This window comes from Podarcis erhardii (genome assembly GCF_964252035.2).
Source record: "Podarcis erhardii genome assembly, chromosome: 4".
Lineage (NCBI taxonomy): Eukaryota > Metazoa > Chordata > Lepidosauria > Squamata > Lacertidae > Podarcis > Podarcis erhardii.
This window is the reverse complement of record NC_138508.1, coordinates 14,879,223-14,899,385: the sequence shown is the minus strand read 5'-3', so window position 1 is coordinate 14,899,385 and position 20,163 is coordinate 14,879,223. Positions and strand designations below refer to the sequence as shown.

Sequence of the window (20,163 nt, the reverse complement as noted above, 5' to 3'; positions counted from 1 at the left end):
TCGTGCATTGAGGGGGTTGGACTAGATGACCCTCGAGATCCCTTCCAACTCTACAATTCTATGATTCTTGGTATATATAACAAACAATGGAACTGAGAAACTACAGCATGACACAATGCAATGCAATAAAACTACCACAACAAAAGCACAGCAGCATATTTGTGAAATATCTTTAGAGCCAGAGAACCCTCCGTCTTCAGTTTCTCTCCTGCGAAGGCACATCCTGATTCACTAAATACAACAATCACCCCACTAAGACATACACATCACACTCCCAGTTCTGCCTTACCCAGTTCTGCACAGATCACACAACACTTGTTATTTCAATGTCACTCACCCAATTCTTCTAACAGTACTTGCAAACACTCATCCGCCCGATCACTCCAGTACCAATCAATATCTCCTACTCTGATTGTTCACATTGCTCTGCAAAAGCACTCGAGACAACTTGCATTTTTCATGAATTGCTTGTGAGCTAGTAGATGGATTGGAGAAGGAAAAGGAACAAGGAGTGAAGAGGTAAAATGCATTCATTGTGACCAGCTGCAGGTGGTTCTGGGAGGGGAGGTTCCAAATGGTGGCTGCCAGATCCCATAAGCTGGTGAAGTGGGACCTTTCTCTCTGCTGCAGCCTGGTAGAACGGTAGCCGAACCCCTTTTTCCTGACTCTACAACCAGGTCTTCTCAACCTGCCCTGCCTGACTCAATCCTCTGGCACGGCCTGCTCTGCATACCCCTTTCCGTCGAAAATCTCTTGTCTTTGCGTGCCTGCCTCTTAAACCTTTGTGTTCCTAGGCTAAGAACATAAGAAGAGCCTGTTGGATCAGGCCAATGACCCATCTGTAGTCCAGCACTCCTGGACCCCAAGCACAATAACACACTCCCCTCCTGTGGTCTCAGAAGCCTTGCTAGCTCCAACTGTGGAGTCAAAGAATAGCCATCATGGCTGGTAGCCATCAATAGACTAGCCATCAACTAGGTCAGTGGTGGCTAAACTCAGTCCTCCAGCTGTTTTGGGACTACAACTCCCATCATCCCTAGCTAACAGGATCAGTGGTCAGAGATTATGGGAAATGTAGTCCCAAAACAGCTGGAGGGCTGAGTTTGGCCAGCACTGAACTAGATAATACCCTTGAGAGTAATAAGGACTGCAAGAAGACCAAACCTCTCCATTCTTAAGGAAATCAGCCCTGAGTGCTCACTGGAAGGACAGATCGTGAAGCTGAGGCCACCTCATGAGAAGAGAAGACTCCCTGGAAAAAACCCTGATGTTGGGAAAGATGGAGGGTACAAGGAGAAGGGGACGACAGAAGATGAGATGTTTGGACAGTGTTCTCGAAGCTACCAGCATGAGTTTGACCAAACTGCGGGAGGCAGTGGAAGACAGAAGTGCCTGGCGTGCTCTGGTCCATGGGGTCACGAAGAGTCGGACACGACTAAACAACAACAACAACATGAACTAGATAATGAGTGGCTTCCAAAAGCATATTGGGTGGTGGGCTCACCTGACCCCCTGAAAGCTGAGTCATTGCTGCATACCAGGAAGGGCAAAGTTCAGGCAACAGGGAAATCTCCAAGGCACAAGCCTGCCAGTACTAGCAGTAGTAGTGCTGGTTTGACTACACCTGTGTGTTAGCACCATGTTGACTGCACCATCTGAGTCGCAATAGTTCTGTTAGCAGATTAGGAAAGGATTTTTTTTAAAAAAATGCACCTCCTCACTGCCGTGAGAACTTCTACAACTTACACCTGGAAAAAGAATGTTCCACTAATAATGGATTGTTTGTTGCCAAACTGGTCATTTGCTGATCATGGGTGCCGTGCCCTTAATGAAATCTAGTCAGCCAGAGAACTAATATATGGAGTCAGGGGTCATTTTTATAACATTTTTGAATTCAAAAATTCTGCATAAACTTATAATGTGTCAGCTGTTATTTGATAATCTACGGAAAAGCTTTGATTTGCTAGCTCTTCATTCTTTCCCTCATTTGTCGCTCTGAATTTGCACCAGAGATAGTATTTTGTTAATCTGTGAGACTGTAACAAACAGCATTAGGTTTTGTTATATATTTTTTTAGGTTGGGAACAACCTCATTACAGAGGTACATCGGGTTAAGTACTTAATTCATTCCAGAGGTCTGTACTTAACCTGAAACTGTTGTTAACCTGAAGCACCACTTTAGCTAATGGGGCCTCCTGTGCCGCCGGAGCATGATTTCTGTTCTCATCCTGAAGCAGAGTTCTTAACCTGAAGCACTATTTCTGTGTTAGCAGAGGCTGTAACCTGAAGCGTATGTAACCCGAGGTACCACTGTAATTTGTTTTTTTAAATGACGGCGATGCCTGGTATTGGTGGGCACATAAATTCTGGATTTCTGCCTCCAGACATCTGAGTCTCCAGCAGTGACTGCTTTAGCTGGCTGCTGGTGAGCAGCTGTGCAGAATTAGACCATTTTGCTGGATTCAGCGAGTCCGTTCTCCTACTGTGCTTAATGCATTCTTCTTTTGGCTTTGAGTCAGAATGATATACGATTACTTTTCCGGTCCACTTTCAACTTCAGTTTTGCTTTATACACCTCGTTTTTAAAGCAGGAATAAGTTTGAAATAGCTGCTATTTTTCTTTCTTTTTTCTCTCCTTCCTTCCCGATGCATTCATACATATACTTTTCAGACCTTCAGACACTTTATTTGCAGGCTGGTGGCTTGTTTCCCTGGCTCCCTTCTGTGTAGGTGGTTTTAAAATACAGTGCTCTCCTATGTAATTGGCGGAAGAAAAGGCTGCCTGACCCTGTTGCCCTGGTCATTTTCTATTGCGTGGCCTCCCCTCCCTCCTTCGCACTTATTACAATCATGTAATCATCCTCTGAGATGCATTCGCCTCTCCCTCTCCATCACTTCACATCTTATTCTCCGACACCTTATGCAAGAATCATTTGAGGACTCTTTTTCCATATTAATGGCTCTTTAAGTTATGGACCGTGAAGGTAACTAAGGAAGTGGCTCTGTGCCAGACAGTGACTCACTCGTATTTAGGAAAACAAGGTGAGCTAGAAGTAGAAGTTGGAGGCAGAGCGGCAAGCTGGGAAGCCAGAGAGACAGAGCCATGCCTGATTTCTGGTGGAATCCAAGACTATGGCTATGGAAGAAGCAAGATCCTCTTTGGGGTGTTAACCTGTGAAGCCCTACATAGGCTCGGGTTGTATATATGTGTAAATAAGCTGTATATTCAGTGCTCCTGAAGGTAGGAGTCTATCAATTGATGAAGATGATCATCCAAATGTCATAGACCAAATGGAGCAAACAGCACGCAGACCTAGTGGTGGGAGGAAAAAATCCTTAAATAAGAGACAAGGGGGAAGGATTAATGGACTTCAATGTCTGTACACTAATGCGCAAAGCATGGGAAATAAACAAGATGAGCTTGAGCTCTTGGTACAGCAAACTAAATATGACATAATAGGCATCACTGAAACCTGGTGGGATAAGTCCCACGACTGGAATGTAATAATGGAGGGATACAATCTATTTCAGAGAAACAGACCAGACAAGAAAGGAGGAGGAGTGGTGTTATATGTCAGGGATGTGTATACCTGTGAAGAGATCCAAGATTTAGAACCTCAAAGCCAAAGTGAGAGCATTTGGGTCAAAATTAAGGGAGAGAAGAATAACAGTGACCTCATTGTGGGAGTTTACTATAGATCCCCAAGCCAAATGGAGGACATAGATGATGCCTTCCTGGAACAGATGACCAAGCATGCAAAAGGAAGGGAGATAGTAGTAATGGGGGACTTCACCTGGATATTTGCTGGATGTCAAACTCAGCCAAGAGCATAAGGTCAAACAGATTCCTCACTGGCCTTGCAGACAACTTCATTGTCCAGAAAGTGGGAGAAGCAACAAGAGGAACAGCCATTTTAGATCTGGTCCTAACCAATGTTGATGACCTGGTTAGTGGGGTAGAAGTGGAAGGATCATTAGGCGCGAGTGATCATGCTCTTCTGAAGTTTACTATACAGCGAAAAGGAGCAGCCAAGCATACTAGGACTCAATTTCTTGACTTTAAGAAAGCCAACTTCATAAAACTTAGGGAAGTGCTGGGTGAGATCCCATGGACAGTAATACTAAAAGGAAAGGGAGTTCATGATGGCTGGGAGTTTCTTAAGAGGGAGATAGTAAAAGCACAACTTCAGGCAATACCAATGAGACGGAAACATGGAAGGTGCCTAAAGAAGCCAGGGTGGCTATCTAAAGAACTTTTAACTGAGTTAAGATTAAAAAAGGATGTGTACAAAAAATGGAAAAGGGGGGAAACCACCAAAGAGGAATTCAAACAAATAGCCAGCACGTGTAGACACAAAGTCAGAAAAGCTAAAGCACAGAATAAACTCAGGCTTGCTAGGGAGGTTAAAAGCAACAAAAAAGGCTTTTATGGGTATGTTCGTAGCAAAAGGAAGAACAAAGAAACAGTGGGGTCACTCAGAGGAGAAGATGGTGACATGCAAACAGGGGACACAGAAAGGGCTGAACTCCTCAATGCCTTCTTTGCCTCAGTCTTCTCCGATAAAGAAAACTATGCCCGACCTGAAGAATTTGGAGCAAATGATTCAGCAGAGGAAACACAGCCCAGAATAACTAAGGAGATAGTACAAGAATACTTGGCTAGTTTAGATGTATTCAAGTCTCCAGGGCCAGATGAACTGCATCCAAGAGTATTAAAAGAACTGGCAGATGTGATCTCAGAACCACTGGCAGTCATCTTTGAGAATTCCTGGAGAACAGGCGAAGTCCCGGCAGACTGGAGGAGCGCAAATGTTGTCCCTATTTTCAAAAAGGGGAAAAGAGAGGACCCAAATAATTACCGCCCAGTCAGTCTGACATCAATACCAGGGAAGATTCTGGAGCAGATCATTAAGCAAACAGTCTGTGAGCACCTAGAAAGGAATGCTGTGATCACCAATAGTCAGCATGGATTTCTGAAAAATAAGTCATGCCAGACTAATCTGATCTCGTTTTTTGACAGAATTACAAGCCTGGTAGATGAAGGGAACGCAGTGGATGTAGCCTACCTTGATTTCAGCAAGGCATTTGACAAGGTGCCCCATGATATTCTTGTAAAGAAGCTGGTAAAATGCGGACTTGACTATGCTACCACTCAGTGGATTTGTAACTGGCTGACTGACCGAACCCAAAGGGTGCTCATCAATGATTCCTCTTCATCCTGGAGAAGAGTGACTAGTGGGGTGCCACAGGGTTCTGTCTTGGGCCCGGTCTTATTCAACATCTTTATCAACAACTTGGATGATGGACTCAAGGGCATCCTGATCAAATTTGCAGATGACACCAAACTGGGAGGGGTGGCTAACACCCCAGAGGACAGGATCACACTTCAAAACGACCTTGATAGATTAGAGAACTGGGCCCAAACAAACAAGATGAATTTTAACAGGGAGAAATGTAAAGTATTGAACTTGGGCAAAAAAAATGAGAGGCACAAATACGAGATGGGTAACACCTGGCTTGAGAGCAGTACATGTGAAAAGGATCTAGGAGTCTTGGTTGACCACAAACTTGACATGAGCCAACAGTGTGACGCGGCAGCTAAAAAAGCCAATGCAATTCTGGGCTGCATCAATAGGAGTATAGCATCTAGATCAAGGGAAGTAATAGTGCCACTGTATTCTGCTTTGGTCAGACCTCACCTGGAGTACTGTGTCCAGTTCTGGGCACCACAGTTCAAGAAGGACACTGACAAACTGGAACTTGTCCAGAGGAGGGCAACCAAAATGGTCAAAGGCCTGGAAATGATGCCTTATGAGGAACGGCTAAGGGAGCTGGGCATGTTTAGCCTGGAGAAGAGGAGGTTAAGGGGTGATATGATAGCCATGTTCAAATATATAAAAGGATGTCACATAGAGGAGGGAGAAAGGTTGTTTTCTGCTGCTCCAGAGAAGCGGACACGGAGCAATGGTTCCAAACTACAAGAAAGAAGATTCCACCTAAACATTAGGAAGAACTTCCTGACAGTAAGAGCTGTTCAACAGTGGAATTTGCTGCCAAGGAGTGTGGTGGAGTCTCCTTCTTTGGAGGTCCTTAAGCAGAGGCTTGGCAACCATATGTCAGGAGTGCTTTGATGGTGTTTCCTGCTTGGCAGGGGGTTGGACTCGATGGCCCTTGTGGTCTCTTCCAACTCTATGATTCTATGATTCTATGATTCTATGATATCATAAATAAGGTAAAGGGTAAAGGGACCCATGACCATTAGGTGCAGTCGTTGCGGCGCTCATCTCGCTTTATTGGCCAAGCGAGCCAGCGTACAGCTTCCGGGTCATGTGGCTAGCATGACTAAGCCGCTTCTGGCGAACCAGAGCAGCACATGGAAACACCGTTTACCTTCCTGCTGGAGTGGTACCTATTTATCTACTTGCACTTTGACGTGCTTTCGAACTGCTAGGTGGGCAGGAGCTGGGATTGAACAATGGGAGCTCACCCCGTTGCGGGGATTTGAACCGCCGACCTTCTGATCGGCAAATCCTAGGCTCTCTGGTTTAACCCACAGCGCCACCCGCATCCCATATATCATAAATACACCACAGTATTTGCTGCCTCATTGCAAAGGAAACATGAACCCGGAATAAGCACTTGGAACCCTTGGAATCTTGCACTGCTCCAAGATGTGCAATAATATAAAATCTTGAATGCAATAATAATAGTAATAATGTTATTATTTGTACCCTGCCCATCTGACTAGGTTGCCCAAGGCCTGGTCTCATGTTTTCTGGAGTTGTTTTTTTAAGCCCACCTGTGGTCAGGGTATTTATGGTAGTGGGACTAGGATAACACCTTTCAGAGAAGCCACACAGACAGGCATGCAATATGGTATTAATTTACTCAGAAGTACGTCTCAATTCATAAGAACATAGGGCTTCCTTATACTGAGTAGCAGCAGCAGCAATAATGATAATGATGATGATGATGATAATAATAATAATAATAATAATAATAATAATAATAATAATAATAATACCCCACCCCAGGGGTTGAACCTGGGACTTTCTGTGTGCAAATCAGATTCTCTGCCACTGAGGTATTCATGTTCCTTCAGTTCAGTGCGTCTAAAACCCTCTTTACCCATATTTCCATTGGTGAGGCTGCTCCCAACTCCCACCATTGGTCCATTCTGGATATATGTCAAAACCCAAATGGTTTGTCTTTATGGGCAGGTTTGCATTGCAGCATTAGTTCTGGTTGTTATTGTTGGGATACTGCGAGGGAGACAGAGGCCATCATGCTCCCACGCCGTCTCCGGACGATCCATCGATCTCTCGTAGAAACGCAGTATCAGTCAATTAGCGACACAAGCCTCAGAAATAGCTTGCCACATTCCGGAGCTCGTGCACGCTCTATCAGCAGAGTTTGCACAACGAAAGATGCACTCAGGACAGCATATTTACAACTTTATTCAGCGTTGGTCAGAACAAAGAAAAAACATGACTGCCTGCTTCGATGTCTCAGGCACAGAGAGAGAACAACAGCTATATAACAAAAGAGAAGCATCCTGTGAACAGGAAATACGGAGGCTGTGACACAACAACCTGCTCCCCTTTTAAGGTGGAACGGAAATATCCTAACAGTTACTAGTTTGCGTTTGTTCCTGACACACTCTGAAATACAGCAATCTGGTTTTCATTAAAAGAGGCCACAAAACATTTTAGCCACCCAGAATGACTGGGGCAACCCAGCCAGATGAACGGGGTATAAATAATAAAATTATTATTATCATTAAGTCTATCTGTGGTTCCCTCAAAAACCCTGAGCCCTCTCAACCTCCTGCTTCCCGTTGGTTGTGAAGTGGTGAGCTTGCTTTCTTTTTCTCCATTAAAATGGATTTAAGAGCTTAAGGAGGAAGTTGGAAGAGTGACGCTCTTTCCCACTTCCTCTTTCAGCTCTATGATGTTTTCAAGGCTCAGATTCATTCTATTGGATCTCACTTTTGCCCATATCCCTCAGAAAAGTGAAATGCATGCACACACTCTGTCCCTCATGGGTGCGGGGTGGAGAAGAGACAACAACAACAATAATAATAAACTTTTATTTATACCCCACCCTCCCCAGCCAAGGCTGGGCTCATGTGCCCACAGGCCTAAAAAAGACTGGTGGCGGCCGCTGTGTGTATATATAAATAATATATTCTGCCAAAACCGCTTATAACGGCTGGGATAATGACACCATTCTGCAATTTAACATGGCAGATTTGGGCAGGCATTAGCGTACGTTGTATGAAATTGCAGTGTTATCATTCTTGCATTAGCTGGGATAGAACTCAATTGCAGTATTTTTTTGGGGGGGGGTTACACCTGATGATGAGATGCTGCTTATACTGAATCTTCACCCAGCAACTAGATGACACAATTGAAAAGCTTCGGAGAGCTGCAATGTATGGGGAGAGTAGCTTAAGCAAGCTCCAAATGGAGAAACAGGAACAATATATATCTTTTTTATATATATAAAAAAACACCCCCCCCAATTAAATGCGTGTAGCACACCCTGATTAAATTAAAAACTAACTAAATAAATAAAATTCACGTAGCACACCTCAATAAGCAAGCCATTAGATAGCTTTTAGGGTAGAAGCACATAACGGGAATGAAAGCTTCTAATCGCTTTGGTTTGTTAGGTTTTTCACAGTTGACGGGTTTTTAAAAAGGCTTTTTAAAAATGGCATTCGAAACCTTGCTGGCTGGCTGAATGCCATTTAAAAACAACAACACAGAGACAAAAAACACCCCTTGCTGGCTTTAACGGGGATACGAAAGGGAAATTAGTAAATAGGTTTGCATCAGATATGCAGTGGCAAAAAATACAAAATAAGTCACCGCGGAAAGTGGGGTCGGGGCGTTTAGGAGGATTTGGCATTGTAGAGCCATTGTATAAAGGTTTTTTTCCTTTCCTTTTCATTAAAATAATTGTAAAAAGAAAAAATGAAATTTAAAAACAAAACAAAACCTTGCTGGCTGGCAAAAATGCTTCACTGGTTACATTTCCCCTCCCTTCCCTCCTGACATTTTAATTTTATTCTGCTTTTAATACTGAACATAGAAAACTGCCTGTAGCAGAGGATTATTATTATTATTTTACCTAGGTGTCTAGGTGAACCGCTGATGTGCACAGGTTCCTCCCTTTTTTTCTTTTCCCTCTTGACTCTTAAACAAAGATGTGTTCCAAAGACAACGTTTATTTTAAGAGCAAGCCACGAAACAACGTTCTTTGATTCCACTCAGGAGGTGTCAGTCTGGCACAGATGGGTCCTCTTCAGAAAACTGTATTTGAAGTAGTTTCCCTTTCCCCTCCAGTCAAAATAAGGGCCTTTAAAAATCAGCATTGCATTATTCATCAGTAAGATGGCAATAATTTATTTTACTAGTTGCTGGTTGTCACTTTGTCCTACAAGGAAGAAAGAAGTTTCTCCCGGGCAGAGACACATCTGGAAGGCAAGATCTGTGCAATGGGGGACCCGATGCCCATCTCATCTCTAAGCCCAGCTGCTCAGCTTCTGGATGTGTAACTGTGGTCAGAATCAGAGAATCATAGGATTGTAGAGTTGGAAGGGGACCAAGGGTCATCTAGTCCAACCCCGTGCAATTCAGGAATCTCAGCTACAAGGGGCATTCATTAAAGATTTCCTCTGACATACTTCCTGCGGACTGGGACAAACGAAACTGGGCACAGTTACTTCTTTCTCTACATGTTGTTGTTATTGTTGTTTAGTTGTTTAGTCGTGACCCCATGGACCAGAGCACGCCAGGCACTCCTGTCTTCCACTGCCTCCTGCAGCTTGGTCAAACTCATGCTGGTAGCTTCGAGAACACTTTCCAACCATCTTGTCCTCTGTCGTCCCCTTCTCCTCGTTCCCTCCATCTTTCCCAACGTTAGGGTCTTTTCCAGGGAGTCTTCTCTTCTCATGAGGTGGCCAGAGTATTGGAGCCTCAGCTTCAGGATCTGTCCTTCCAGTGAGCACTCAGGGCTGATTTTCTTCAGAATAGAGAGGTTTGATCTTCTTGCAGTCCATGGGACTCTTAAGAGTCTCCTCCAGCACCATAATTCAAAAGCATCAATTCTCTACATAGCTACCAGCAAGAATCAAACACTTCTCCCAATGTTTTATGCAGCTGTGGAGACCTCGTCTGTAGAAGTCAGCAGGTTGCATCAGAAGCAACAACTTGACCTTAGAAATCAGCATTTCATTGTCTGGAAAAAGCTTTTCCGTCAGAAATAACTCTGCATTTAACTGGTTCCATTATCAGATGTTGCTCCATGTTAGCACCCGTAACAGAGAAATCGTTAGGAGTTCAGAGCTACAAATTACCACGTTACCTATGGAGAGATGTATCATTATACATGTGCAATTTCATCCTGCTAAGATAACCGGAAGTAGGTCAGGGGAAATCTTTAATGAGCGACCCTCGTAAAACATCCTTGACAGGTGGCCACCCATCCTCTGCTTAAAAACCTCCAAGGAGGTCCGCAACCTTTCCACTATCTAACAGTACTTCCTGATGTTTAGTCAGAATCCCCTTTCTCGTAACTTGAAGCCATTGGTTCGAGTCCTGCCCTGGTGAATAAGTTCTGGTCAGCTGGTGAGAGGACGCGTGATGAAGCAGATTGATTTACTTTTTTAAATAAAATTATTAATCGCTTAAACAACAACAACCTCCAAGCATTGTACGGGCTCGATGATATATAAAGCACGACTAAAACATAACAGCCAGTTAAAAACATTGACATAAAGCCCATAAAACGTTTTAAAACAAATTTGAAAAGATGTGTAACTAAACCGTGGGTCTCGAAAAGTTTTCAGTAGGCAGTATAGCTAAGGTGCCTGTCTGATGTCAACAGAATTGTAGAGTTGGAAGGAACTCAAAGGATCATACAATCCAACCACCTCCAGTGCAGGAATTGCAGCTAAAGAATTGCTGGCAGATGGACTAATAATTTTGTAAGTTTAATAGGTACCAGGAGATATATTTATACACACACACACACCATACTTTTCCATGTATAAGACTATGCTTTTTTTTACTCTAAAATAATATTCAAAATCTGGGCTTGTCTTATACATGGATAGTATCTCCCCGCATTTTCTTAAACTGGAGTCCCCAAAAACAGGGGGCATCTTATACATGGGGGTGTCTTATAGACGGAAAAATACAGTGTGTGTGTGTGTGTGTGTGTGTGTGTGTGTGTGTTGCTTCAACCCTGAGTTGGCACCCCTAGGGATTGCTCCTAGAAATTCAGTAAGCATTGGTTTGGAGGCATTTGGTTTTCTGCTACTTCCTCCTCATGGGTAATGACATAGTCCTCAGGGATGGATCCAGATGACTGACACCAGTACAGCAATTTAAGCAAACAGTGGCAGTTTCAGCATTGAAAAATTTAGAAGGAAAAGGAGCATAGCTCCACTGTGGTAGCAGCCAAGCTGTGAGTGAACTGCAGAGGTGAGGGAAAAAATGGTTTGAAAGGCTGGTCTTTCAGGGGTGCTCGTGCACTGACTGCTTATCAGCCTTGGGAGTTGGGGTCAGTGGAGTGTGGAACAGAATTATGGTAGATACAACAGGAACTTGGACTAAAAAAATGCAACAGTAGTTCTCAGTTGGCAGAGCATGAGACTTTTGCTCTCAGGGTTGGACTCTAAGGCCATCGGGGGGTCCCTTCCAACTCTACACAAACCAGCAAATATTTTGGGGGGGCAGCGCATACTGCATTGTCTTCAGTCAGTGGATGCCCCACTACTCCCTGCTGAAATCCTGTAACTTTTTATATACCGTCATACCTCAGGTTGAAGTAGCTTTGGGATAAGTATTTTCGGGTTGCGTTCTGTGGTGACCAAGAAGTAACACAGTGCGTTACTTCCGTGTTTCACCGCTCACACATGCGCAGACGGTCAAAATGACGTCATGTGCAGAAGCGGCAAATTGCGATCCACGGACGCAGGTTGTGTTCGCTTCTGGATGCGAACGGGGCTCCGGAACGGATCCCGTTTGCATCCAGAGGTACCACTGTACCACAAACATTCTGCCTTATTTTTGGTTGTGCTTTCGTTGCACCGTAATGCAAGAACAGGCCCCTCAAAGTAGCAGTAATGCAGTGAAACGGGCAGGAGGGGGGGAGCAATGCAGAACAGCCCATAAAGCGGAAAGAGGTGTGTGGGAAGGTCCATTACAAATCTGCCACTAACACGCTACTATTGCATCAATGGTGTGTTGCAGAATGTGCCCACGTTCGTTTTCCTTCTCTGAGTTGGCTTTGAGAGGCCGTGCGGTTAAAGCATTGGATTAGGACCTAGGAGACCAGAGTTCAAATCCCTGCTTACTGGGTGACCTTGGGCCAGTCACAGCCTCTCAACCTAACCTACCTCACAGGGTTGTTGTGGGGATAAAATGAGGGAAGAGGAGAACCGTGTATGGCCGCATTAAGCCCCTTGCATCCTCATGCTGCCTGGCATTTTTTTGCTCCAGGTCAGGACCCCCAACACCTTGCATAGCAGCCCTCTTTGCTGCGGGCATTGAACCACAGCTCCGTTGGTAGAGCGTAAGACTCTTCATCTCAGGGTTGTGGGTTTGAGCCCCACGTTGGTCCAAAGATTCCTGCATTGCAGCTGGTTGGACCAGATGACTGGTCCCTTCCAGTTCCACGATTCTTCAGCCCAAGGGCCACATTCCATTCTGGGAAGTCTTCCAGGGGCCACCTGCCAGTGGCAGGCAGGGACAGAGGCAAAAGCAGGCGGAACCAGAGGCAAAAATGGGCAAAGCAACTATGCCTTTGTTTCATAGGCTAGTTTCTTTGTGCCTACACACCACCTCTCTCTATCTTCCACCCAACATGATCAGAGTTCAAAGGGACCTTCCAGCAAGGCAGAAGTGTTCAAGGTGGGTATGAAGCAGAATTGGTAATGGCTCTAGCGTGCTGAGGGTCCCAGGGGCCAGATAAAGAAGCTGGGGGGGGGGCACATATGGCCTTTGAACCCAAAAGGTCCCCATCTCTGATCCGCATTCTCCATTTCTGGAAACTACAGCTAATCCAGAAAGCGGCAGCTAGACTGGTGACTGGGAGCGGCCGTCAAGACCACATAACACTGGTCCTGAAAGACCTACATTGGCTCCCAGTATGTTTCTGAGCACAATTCAAAGTGTTGGTGCTGACCTTTAAAGCCCTAAATGGCCTCAGTCCTGTATACCTGAAGGAGAGTCTCCACCCCCATAATTCAGGCTGGACACTGAGGTCCAGCTCCGAGGGCCTTCTGGTGGTTCCCTCACTGCAACAAGTGAGGTTACAGGGAACCAGAAAGAGGGTCTTCTCGGTAGTGGCACCCTCCCTGTAGAACGCCCTCCCATCAGATGCCAAGGAAATAAACAACTACCTGACTTTTAGAAGACATCTGAAGGCAACACTGTTTAGGGAGGTTTTTAATGGTTGATGTTTTATCGTGCTTTTAATTCTGTTGGGAGCTGCCCAGAGTGGCTGGGGAAACCCAGCCAGATGGGCAGGATATAAATAATAGTTAGTTAGTTAGTTAGTTAGTTAGTTAGTTAGTTAGTTAGTTAGTTAGTTATTTCCACTTTGTTTTGCTGAGAGCAGATTCCACTCTAAAAATAACGCTTGCTCATTTCCATTGTGCGGTGACTCTTCTTCATTTTGCTGGTTCTCCTCATCCCACTTCTGCTTGGCGTTCGCGTTCATCACCTTGTCATTTTCATTTTCAGTGACACAAAGTAGGAACAGAACTTTCAAGGTGAAGTTGTGCGTGAGCAATGCCGTGTGAATACAGGTCAGGAGAGAGATGGAGGGGAGAGCAGACCCACTAGCATTTAATTCTTCATCTGCAAGGGAAAGCAGGCCGAGCGTGCCCCTCTGAAGGTGACATTTTGAGGCCATAAATTAGTGTGCACTGGTGTGGAGCTACAGAACACGTACGTTTCCTTTATGTGCATTTAGGAGAAGCGCCGTAGCTAGGGAGTCTGCTTTGCATACATGCACAAGGTCCCAGGTTCAATCCCAGAGATCTCCGCGCAGGGCTTGGAGAGACTTAACTGCAATATTTTATTACTCTGCCACCCTGGGCTCGTCTCAGAGGAAGGATGAGTTGGAAATTGAATGAATAATAAAATTACTTTTCAGGCAACAGGCTAACATAGAACAAACACCTTAGAGGTTCACCATAGTATTCAGAGAGGAGTTTAGAGGATGGCATGTTTTATCTACAGTGAAACATTGTCCACACAGAGCTCATTTGTCACAATTTACTGATTAATTTCACCTGCTCTGCTTCTGTACCTATGTTCTCTGCCTTTTGTTTCTGTTTTTCTGTTTGCTTACCGATAATTATAAACCTCTTAAGGTCACTCTGAAAGCTGCCGACTCTCTAGCTCATCCATCGCTGGCAAATATCAGCCAGCCCATGATTCTTCTCGCCTAGTGTATTAAATTCGTCTCACCCAATATATTAGAAATGAGCAGTAGGTGTCAATACCACACCTTCCTGAACTTTATTACAACGCTGGGAGCAGCTGGCTTTGCTATCTCAATAGAGGAATTCTGTTCTGACTTCTGCTTTAATTTCCTCCCAACACAGGCTGCTTATTAAGCAACCCTGTTAAGGAAAGGACTTGAAACCTGTGCCCCCACCCCGATGTTGTTGGACTACAACTCCCATCATCCACATGCTGGTTGTCAAACAACTTCTGGTTCCTCATCCTCCTGTTAAGCCTTAACAAAGGAATGGGGAACATGTGGCCAGAAGTTACAGCATCACCAACCCCAGCCAGCATGGCCAGTGACCAGGGATGATGGTAGTTGTAGTCCAGAAACATGTGGAGGTTCCCCAATCTTGCATTAAGGTCTTGGCACCGTCCTTTTTTTTTTTTAATTCAAAATTATAACAAGACATATTATCCAAAAACATATCATCCTTGGTTGTCCCCCCCCCCCATTTTTCCTCCCTCCCACACAAAACCAACCCAACCCCACCCCTCGACTTCCCTCAGTTCCAGTCTTTGGTTTCTCTAAGAATGCTATTTTCTGCATGTTACAAAGTTACATAGATCCTCAAACGATTTAGCTGATTATTATCAATAAAAAGTTTGTGAATGTTTATTCAAAACTTGCCAAGGAGTCCAGTTCACTTTGTTGCATCTTCAGATACTTTGTAAAGGGTTCCCATTCATCCTTAAAGTCACAGTTATCCTTGTCCCGTAGCTTATATGTCAGTCTTGCCAGTTCTGCATAGTCCATCAATATTTCTAGCCATGATTCTTTAGTTGGGGTTTCTTCAGTCTTCCATCCTTGTGCTACCAGAACTCTCGCAGTCATTGTTGCATACATGAAGATGTTTTTCAACTTTTTTGGCAGGTCTTTCCCTACAATCCCCAACAAAAATGCCTCGGGTTTTTTAACAAATGTTAAATGGAACATTTTCTTCAATTCGTTGTATATCATTTCCCAAATTTTTAAAATTACCTTAGAATCCCACCACATATGATAAAATGTCCCCTCCTTTTCCTTGCACTTCCAACATATATTTGAACTAGTTTTGTACATTTTCCCTAACTGCAGTGGTGTTGTGTACCATCTGTACATCACCTTCATGTAATTCTCCTTCAATAGGGAACAATCTGTAAAATTTAAGTCAGTTTTCCATAATTTAACCCAATCTTCCATCATAATGTTGTGGCCTACATCTTGTGCTCATTTAATCATAACTGATTTTACCTCTTCATCTTTCATCTCCCATTCTAATAGTATGCTGTATGCGGCCTTCAGTAGTTTCACTTTCCCTTCAATCACTTCCGTTTGAAACCTAGATCTAGTATAACTAAATCCTTTCTTGCTGTCTTCTTTATGTGTTTCATATAGTTGTTGACAACTATGGGACTTAGCACCATCCTGATCCTCACCTGCCTGTCCTGTTGTCCGCAAAGGGTTGGGAATACAACTTCTTTGAATTCAATATTCCCAGCGTGTTTTCTACTCCTAGTGTACTCTAAAGAGAATGACCGAACCCTGTCTCGCATTTCTCTTCCATTCTTAGGGGAGAACACAGAACTGCCGACCTTCTCTGCCACTGCGGGGCTCCACTCTGTACTGGAGGACACGGTATCGCCCGCGTTCAGTGCCACCGTTATCATCATCGTCACAGTCATCATCTCCGGAAGTGCTTACCTGTGTTTCTTGAAATACATCTGCGCCGGGTGCTGCAAATCCACACAGGTGGTGCCTGTTAGGAGACTGGACCCCAGCAGATCGGAAGAGCAAGTGTAAGTCTTGGTTCTCAGTCGGTTGTTGATGGCTCAGCCAAGAAGAACTCATGTCCACCTGGTGAATGAGAACGAAAAGACCAGCCTGTTCCTGATGGTGCAAATAAATGTTGGAAGATGTCTAAAAGGGGAAGATAAGCCACCCAGGGAATTTGGTCAACCAGAAAACACTTGTGAAACTTTGTTGCTTAAAATCTGGTTATCTACATATGGTTTATCTCCACTGGATAACTGATTGACGTGGACGGGCCAAAGTCCAGCAAGTCACAGCCTGCAGGGCTACTCTGAGTCAAATGCCTGGTTCCACTCCCTGGAAGCCGAATTCCATTCTTATGGGTAGGAGATGGAATATTTGGGCATTGCTTCTTCCTGTCCCACATACAAGATTTGAAATACCCCTCCACTGCCTGTCACTAGGGGGGTCTCCCTTTGCAACACCTGCTGTGAGCAGAATGGGTCCGACGTGCTTATGGGGTGGATCAGGTCTCTGGGGCTGAGCCCTTGATTTCCTGCACGTCTCCATCCCTTCTTAGAACGACTTTGTTCCTGTCTTTACTTTACCTACAAATTGCAGTGCTGGTGAAGATCCCAGGAACCTGCCACCTTAATTTGTCCAGAGGCAGCTATATAAATTTGTGCATTGGCAAATTGTGTCAGGGGCCTGTGCCCCAAAGTCTAGCAACCTCACTGGGCCATTCCTAGGTCTTTAATGCTAAAGTCATCATGGTCCAATTTGCCTGATGGAAAAGTTGGTCCATCAAGGACTTGCTCTTTTGAACTTTGGATGCTTCTAAGACGGGCAGCCCACTCCTGTGTTGAAAAGAGTCAGTTTGCCTCTAAAGAGGTTGCTCTGTATCTTCTCCTACTGTATTTTCTCCTACTCTTATCTGCATCTGTCAGTGCCACTTACTTAAGCATAAAAGGTAAAGGGACCCCTGACCATTACGTCCAGTCGTGGCCGACTCTGGGGTTGCGGCGCTCATCTCGCTTTACTGGCTGAGGGAGCCGGCGTACAGTCATGTGGCCAGCATGACTAAGCCGCTTCTGGCGAACCAGAGCAGCACATGGAAACGCCGTTTACCTTCCCGCCGGAGTGGTACCTATTTATCTACTTGCACTTTGACGTGCTTTCGAACTGCTAGGTTGGCAGGAGCAGGGACCGAGCAATGGGAGCTCACCCCGTCGTGGGGATTCGAACCACCGACCTTCTGATCAGCAAGCCCTAGGCTCTGTGGTTTAACCCACAGCGCCACCCACGTCCTGTCTATTTAAGCATACCTGTGTGCAATTGGCCTTTGCTATTTCTCTGTTATCAGAGCCTTCACTCCCTTCAAACAGGAAATCAGTACTGCTACACATTCTGTAAAAACCTTGCTGGCTTACAATGCAATCCTATACAGTGGTACCTCGGGTTACAAACACCTCGGGTTACAAACGCTTCGGGTTACAAACTCCGCTATCTCAGAAGTAGTACCTCGGGTTACAAACTTTGCCCCAGGATGAGAACAGAAATTGTGGTGTGGTGGCAGCGGGAGGCCCCATTACCGAAAGCGCGCCTCAGGTTAAGAATGGTTTCCGGTTAAGAACGGACCTCCAGAACGAATTAAGTTTGTAACCCGAGGTACCACTGTATTATGTCTAACTCGGAAGTAAAACCCACTAAATTCAATTGTGCTTATTTCTGTGGCGCAGTGGGTCATTGTGTCTGGCTGTCAGCCAGAAGGTTGGTGGTTCAAGAAGCCCACCCAGGGATCACTGTGGGCAGGATTCCTGCATTGAAGGGGTTGGACTAGATGATCCTTGGAGTACCTTAAAACTCTACAACTCTATGATTTTCCAGGATTTCTGAGGCTGCAACCCATTATTGGGTTCGACTGGACTTTGAGGAGGCATGCGTAAGGTCACTGTCTCTCTGCATAACCTACCTCGGAGGGTTGTTGTGCAGATAAAATGGGGAGGGAAGAATCCTGCACTTGGACTCCTTGGTGGAAAAGGTGGTACTGTATATAAATGTAATAAATAAATAAATGTAAAATGTCCGTCTGCTAATTTTTTTCAACAGGAGGTAAGCCTATTGCTCCCCCCCCCCGCCCCGAGGTGCAAGTTGTGTGATTGTGGGTTTTCAGCATCTGTTGAAAATCTTATCTCTTCATCCATTAGAAGAATGTTGATTTGACAAAAGCAGATGGCTAGGTGCTTTCTGCTGCTCTGGTTATATGGTTTTGATTTAAGCTTGTTTCAAACCAGTGGCCTAATTTTCGTTTAATTAAATGCTTGAGTTATAAGTTGCCCTGGGATCAAAACTGATGAAAGGTTGTGAACGAATTAATAAATAATATTCCCAGAATCTGTTTGCTACCCAGCTCATCACATTTTGGAAGGCAGGTCAGTCAACACATATTGGGGGGGGGGGTGCTATGTTTTTTGGTGGGGTTCATTAGATGTTTTCTCCAAATATCTGAGTGATTTAAAATAGTCCAATAGAATATAAGCAAATTCAGAACCAAACCCTTAGATGAAACCAGTTTTCTGGGAACAAAACAATGAAAATAATACTATACTCTTGATGAAAGCAGCAAAAGTGAAGAACTAAAAAGCATTTGTAGATAAAAACAAATCTTAAGATTTCAATCGACACACAGGGAAGTTTTTAATATTTAATGCTGTACTGTTTTTAACATTTGATTGGGAGCCGCCCAGAGTGGCTGGGGAAACTCAGCCAGATTTGCGAGGTATAAATAATAAATTATTATTATATTATTATTACCTAGGAGTAAGTGCCACTGAACTCAGCAGGGTCCACATTTGAATACGTTTGCACACAATTGCACCCTTGTATCATGAGACACCACTGAACTAATAAATAATAAGAGATAACCCTCTCTAAGCAATATGCTGGGTCTTCAGAGCTTTAGAAACTGCTAAAGCACGTTTGTGTGAACAGTGTTGTGGAACACCTTGCTTCCCTTCTACCAACACATGGAGCCCTCAGGAGGACAGACCATGGGGAGGCCGTCCCAACTGAGATGGATCAGCCGGTGTAGCATGAGACTCTTCATCTCAGGGTTGTGGGTTCGAGCCCCACGTTGGGCAAAAGATTCCTGAATTGCAGGATTGTTGGACTAGATGGCCCTCATTGTTGTTGTTGTTTAGTCGTTTAGTCGTGTCCGACTCTTCGTGACCCCATGGACCAGAGCACGCCAGGCACTCCTGTCTTCCACTGCCTCCCGCAGTTTGGTCAAACTCATGCTGGTAGCTTCGAGAACACTGTCCAACCATCTCATCCTCTGTCATCCCCTTCTCCTTGTGCCCTCCATCTTTTCCAACATCAGGGTCTTTTCCAGGGAGTCTTCTCTTCTCATGAGGTGGCCAGAGTATTGGAGCCTCAGCTTCAGGATCTGTCCTTCCAGTGAGCACTCAGGGCTGACTTCCTTAAGAATGGATAGGTTTGATCTTCTTGCAGTCCATGGGACTCTCAAGATGGCCCTCACGGTCCCTTCCAATTCTTCGATTCTATGAGGGATCCTGGAAAGCAAAGCTGTCTCACCAAGAATGTTCTCTCACCTGCTGGGCCGCGTTCTGCCTCCACCGTCAGAGGGATCATGCCATTGGCCTGATCCAGCAGGTCTCTTCTTATGTTCTTAAAGGATATGGACAGTGGAATTGGGATTTGGTGGGTGTGCTCCCCTCCCTGCACTCTTTGCTCTGTGAATTTCCTCGTGTCCTCAACAACCAGCGTTTTGAATTGGGTCCAGATGTCAACGGGAAGCTGCCAGAGAAGCAACGTATTCCCCGTTAAATAAATGCAGTGTTTATTTCTTTAAATAGGTGGATGCGCCCTTCATGGGACAGTTCG

At 44.8% G+C, this 20,163-nt stretch overlaps 1 protein-coding gene across 1 annotated transcript in view; it reads left to right on the top strand.

Annotated features, from left to right (window-relative positions):
• Positions 1–17,942, top strand: part of LOC309341287 (uncharacterized protein) — a 43,609-nt gene extending 25,667 nt beyond the window's left edge. Inside the window, exon 2 of the mRNA XM_081860881.1 lies at positions 16,082–17,942. Coding sequence (XP_081717007.1) covers positions 16,082–16,311 — 230 coding nt within the window. The 3' untranslated portion in view covers positions 16,312–17,942. The remainder of the gene's footprint in view (positions 1–16,081) is intronic.
• The last annotated feature ends 2,221 nt before the right edge of the window (positions 17,943–20,163 follow it).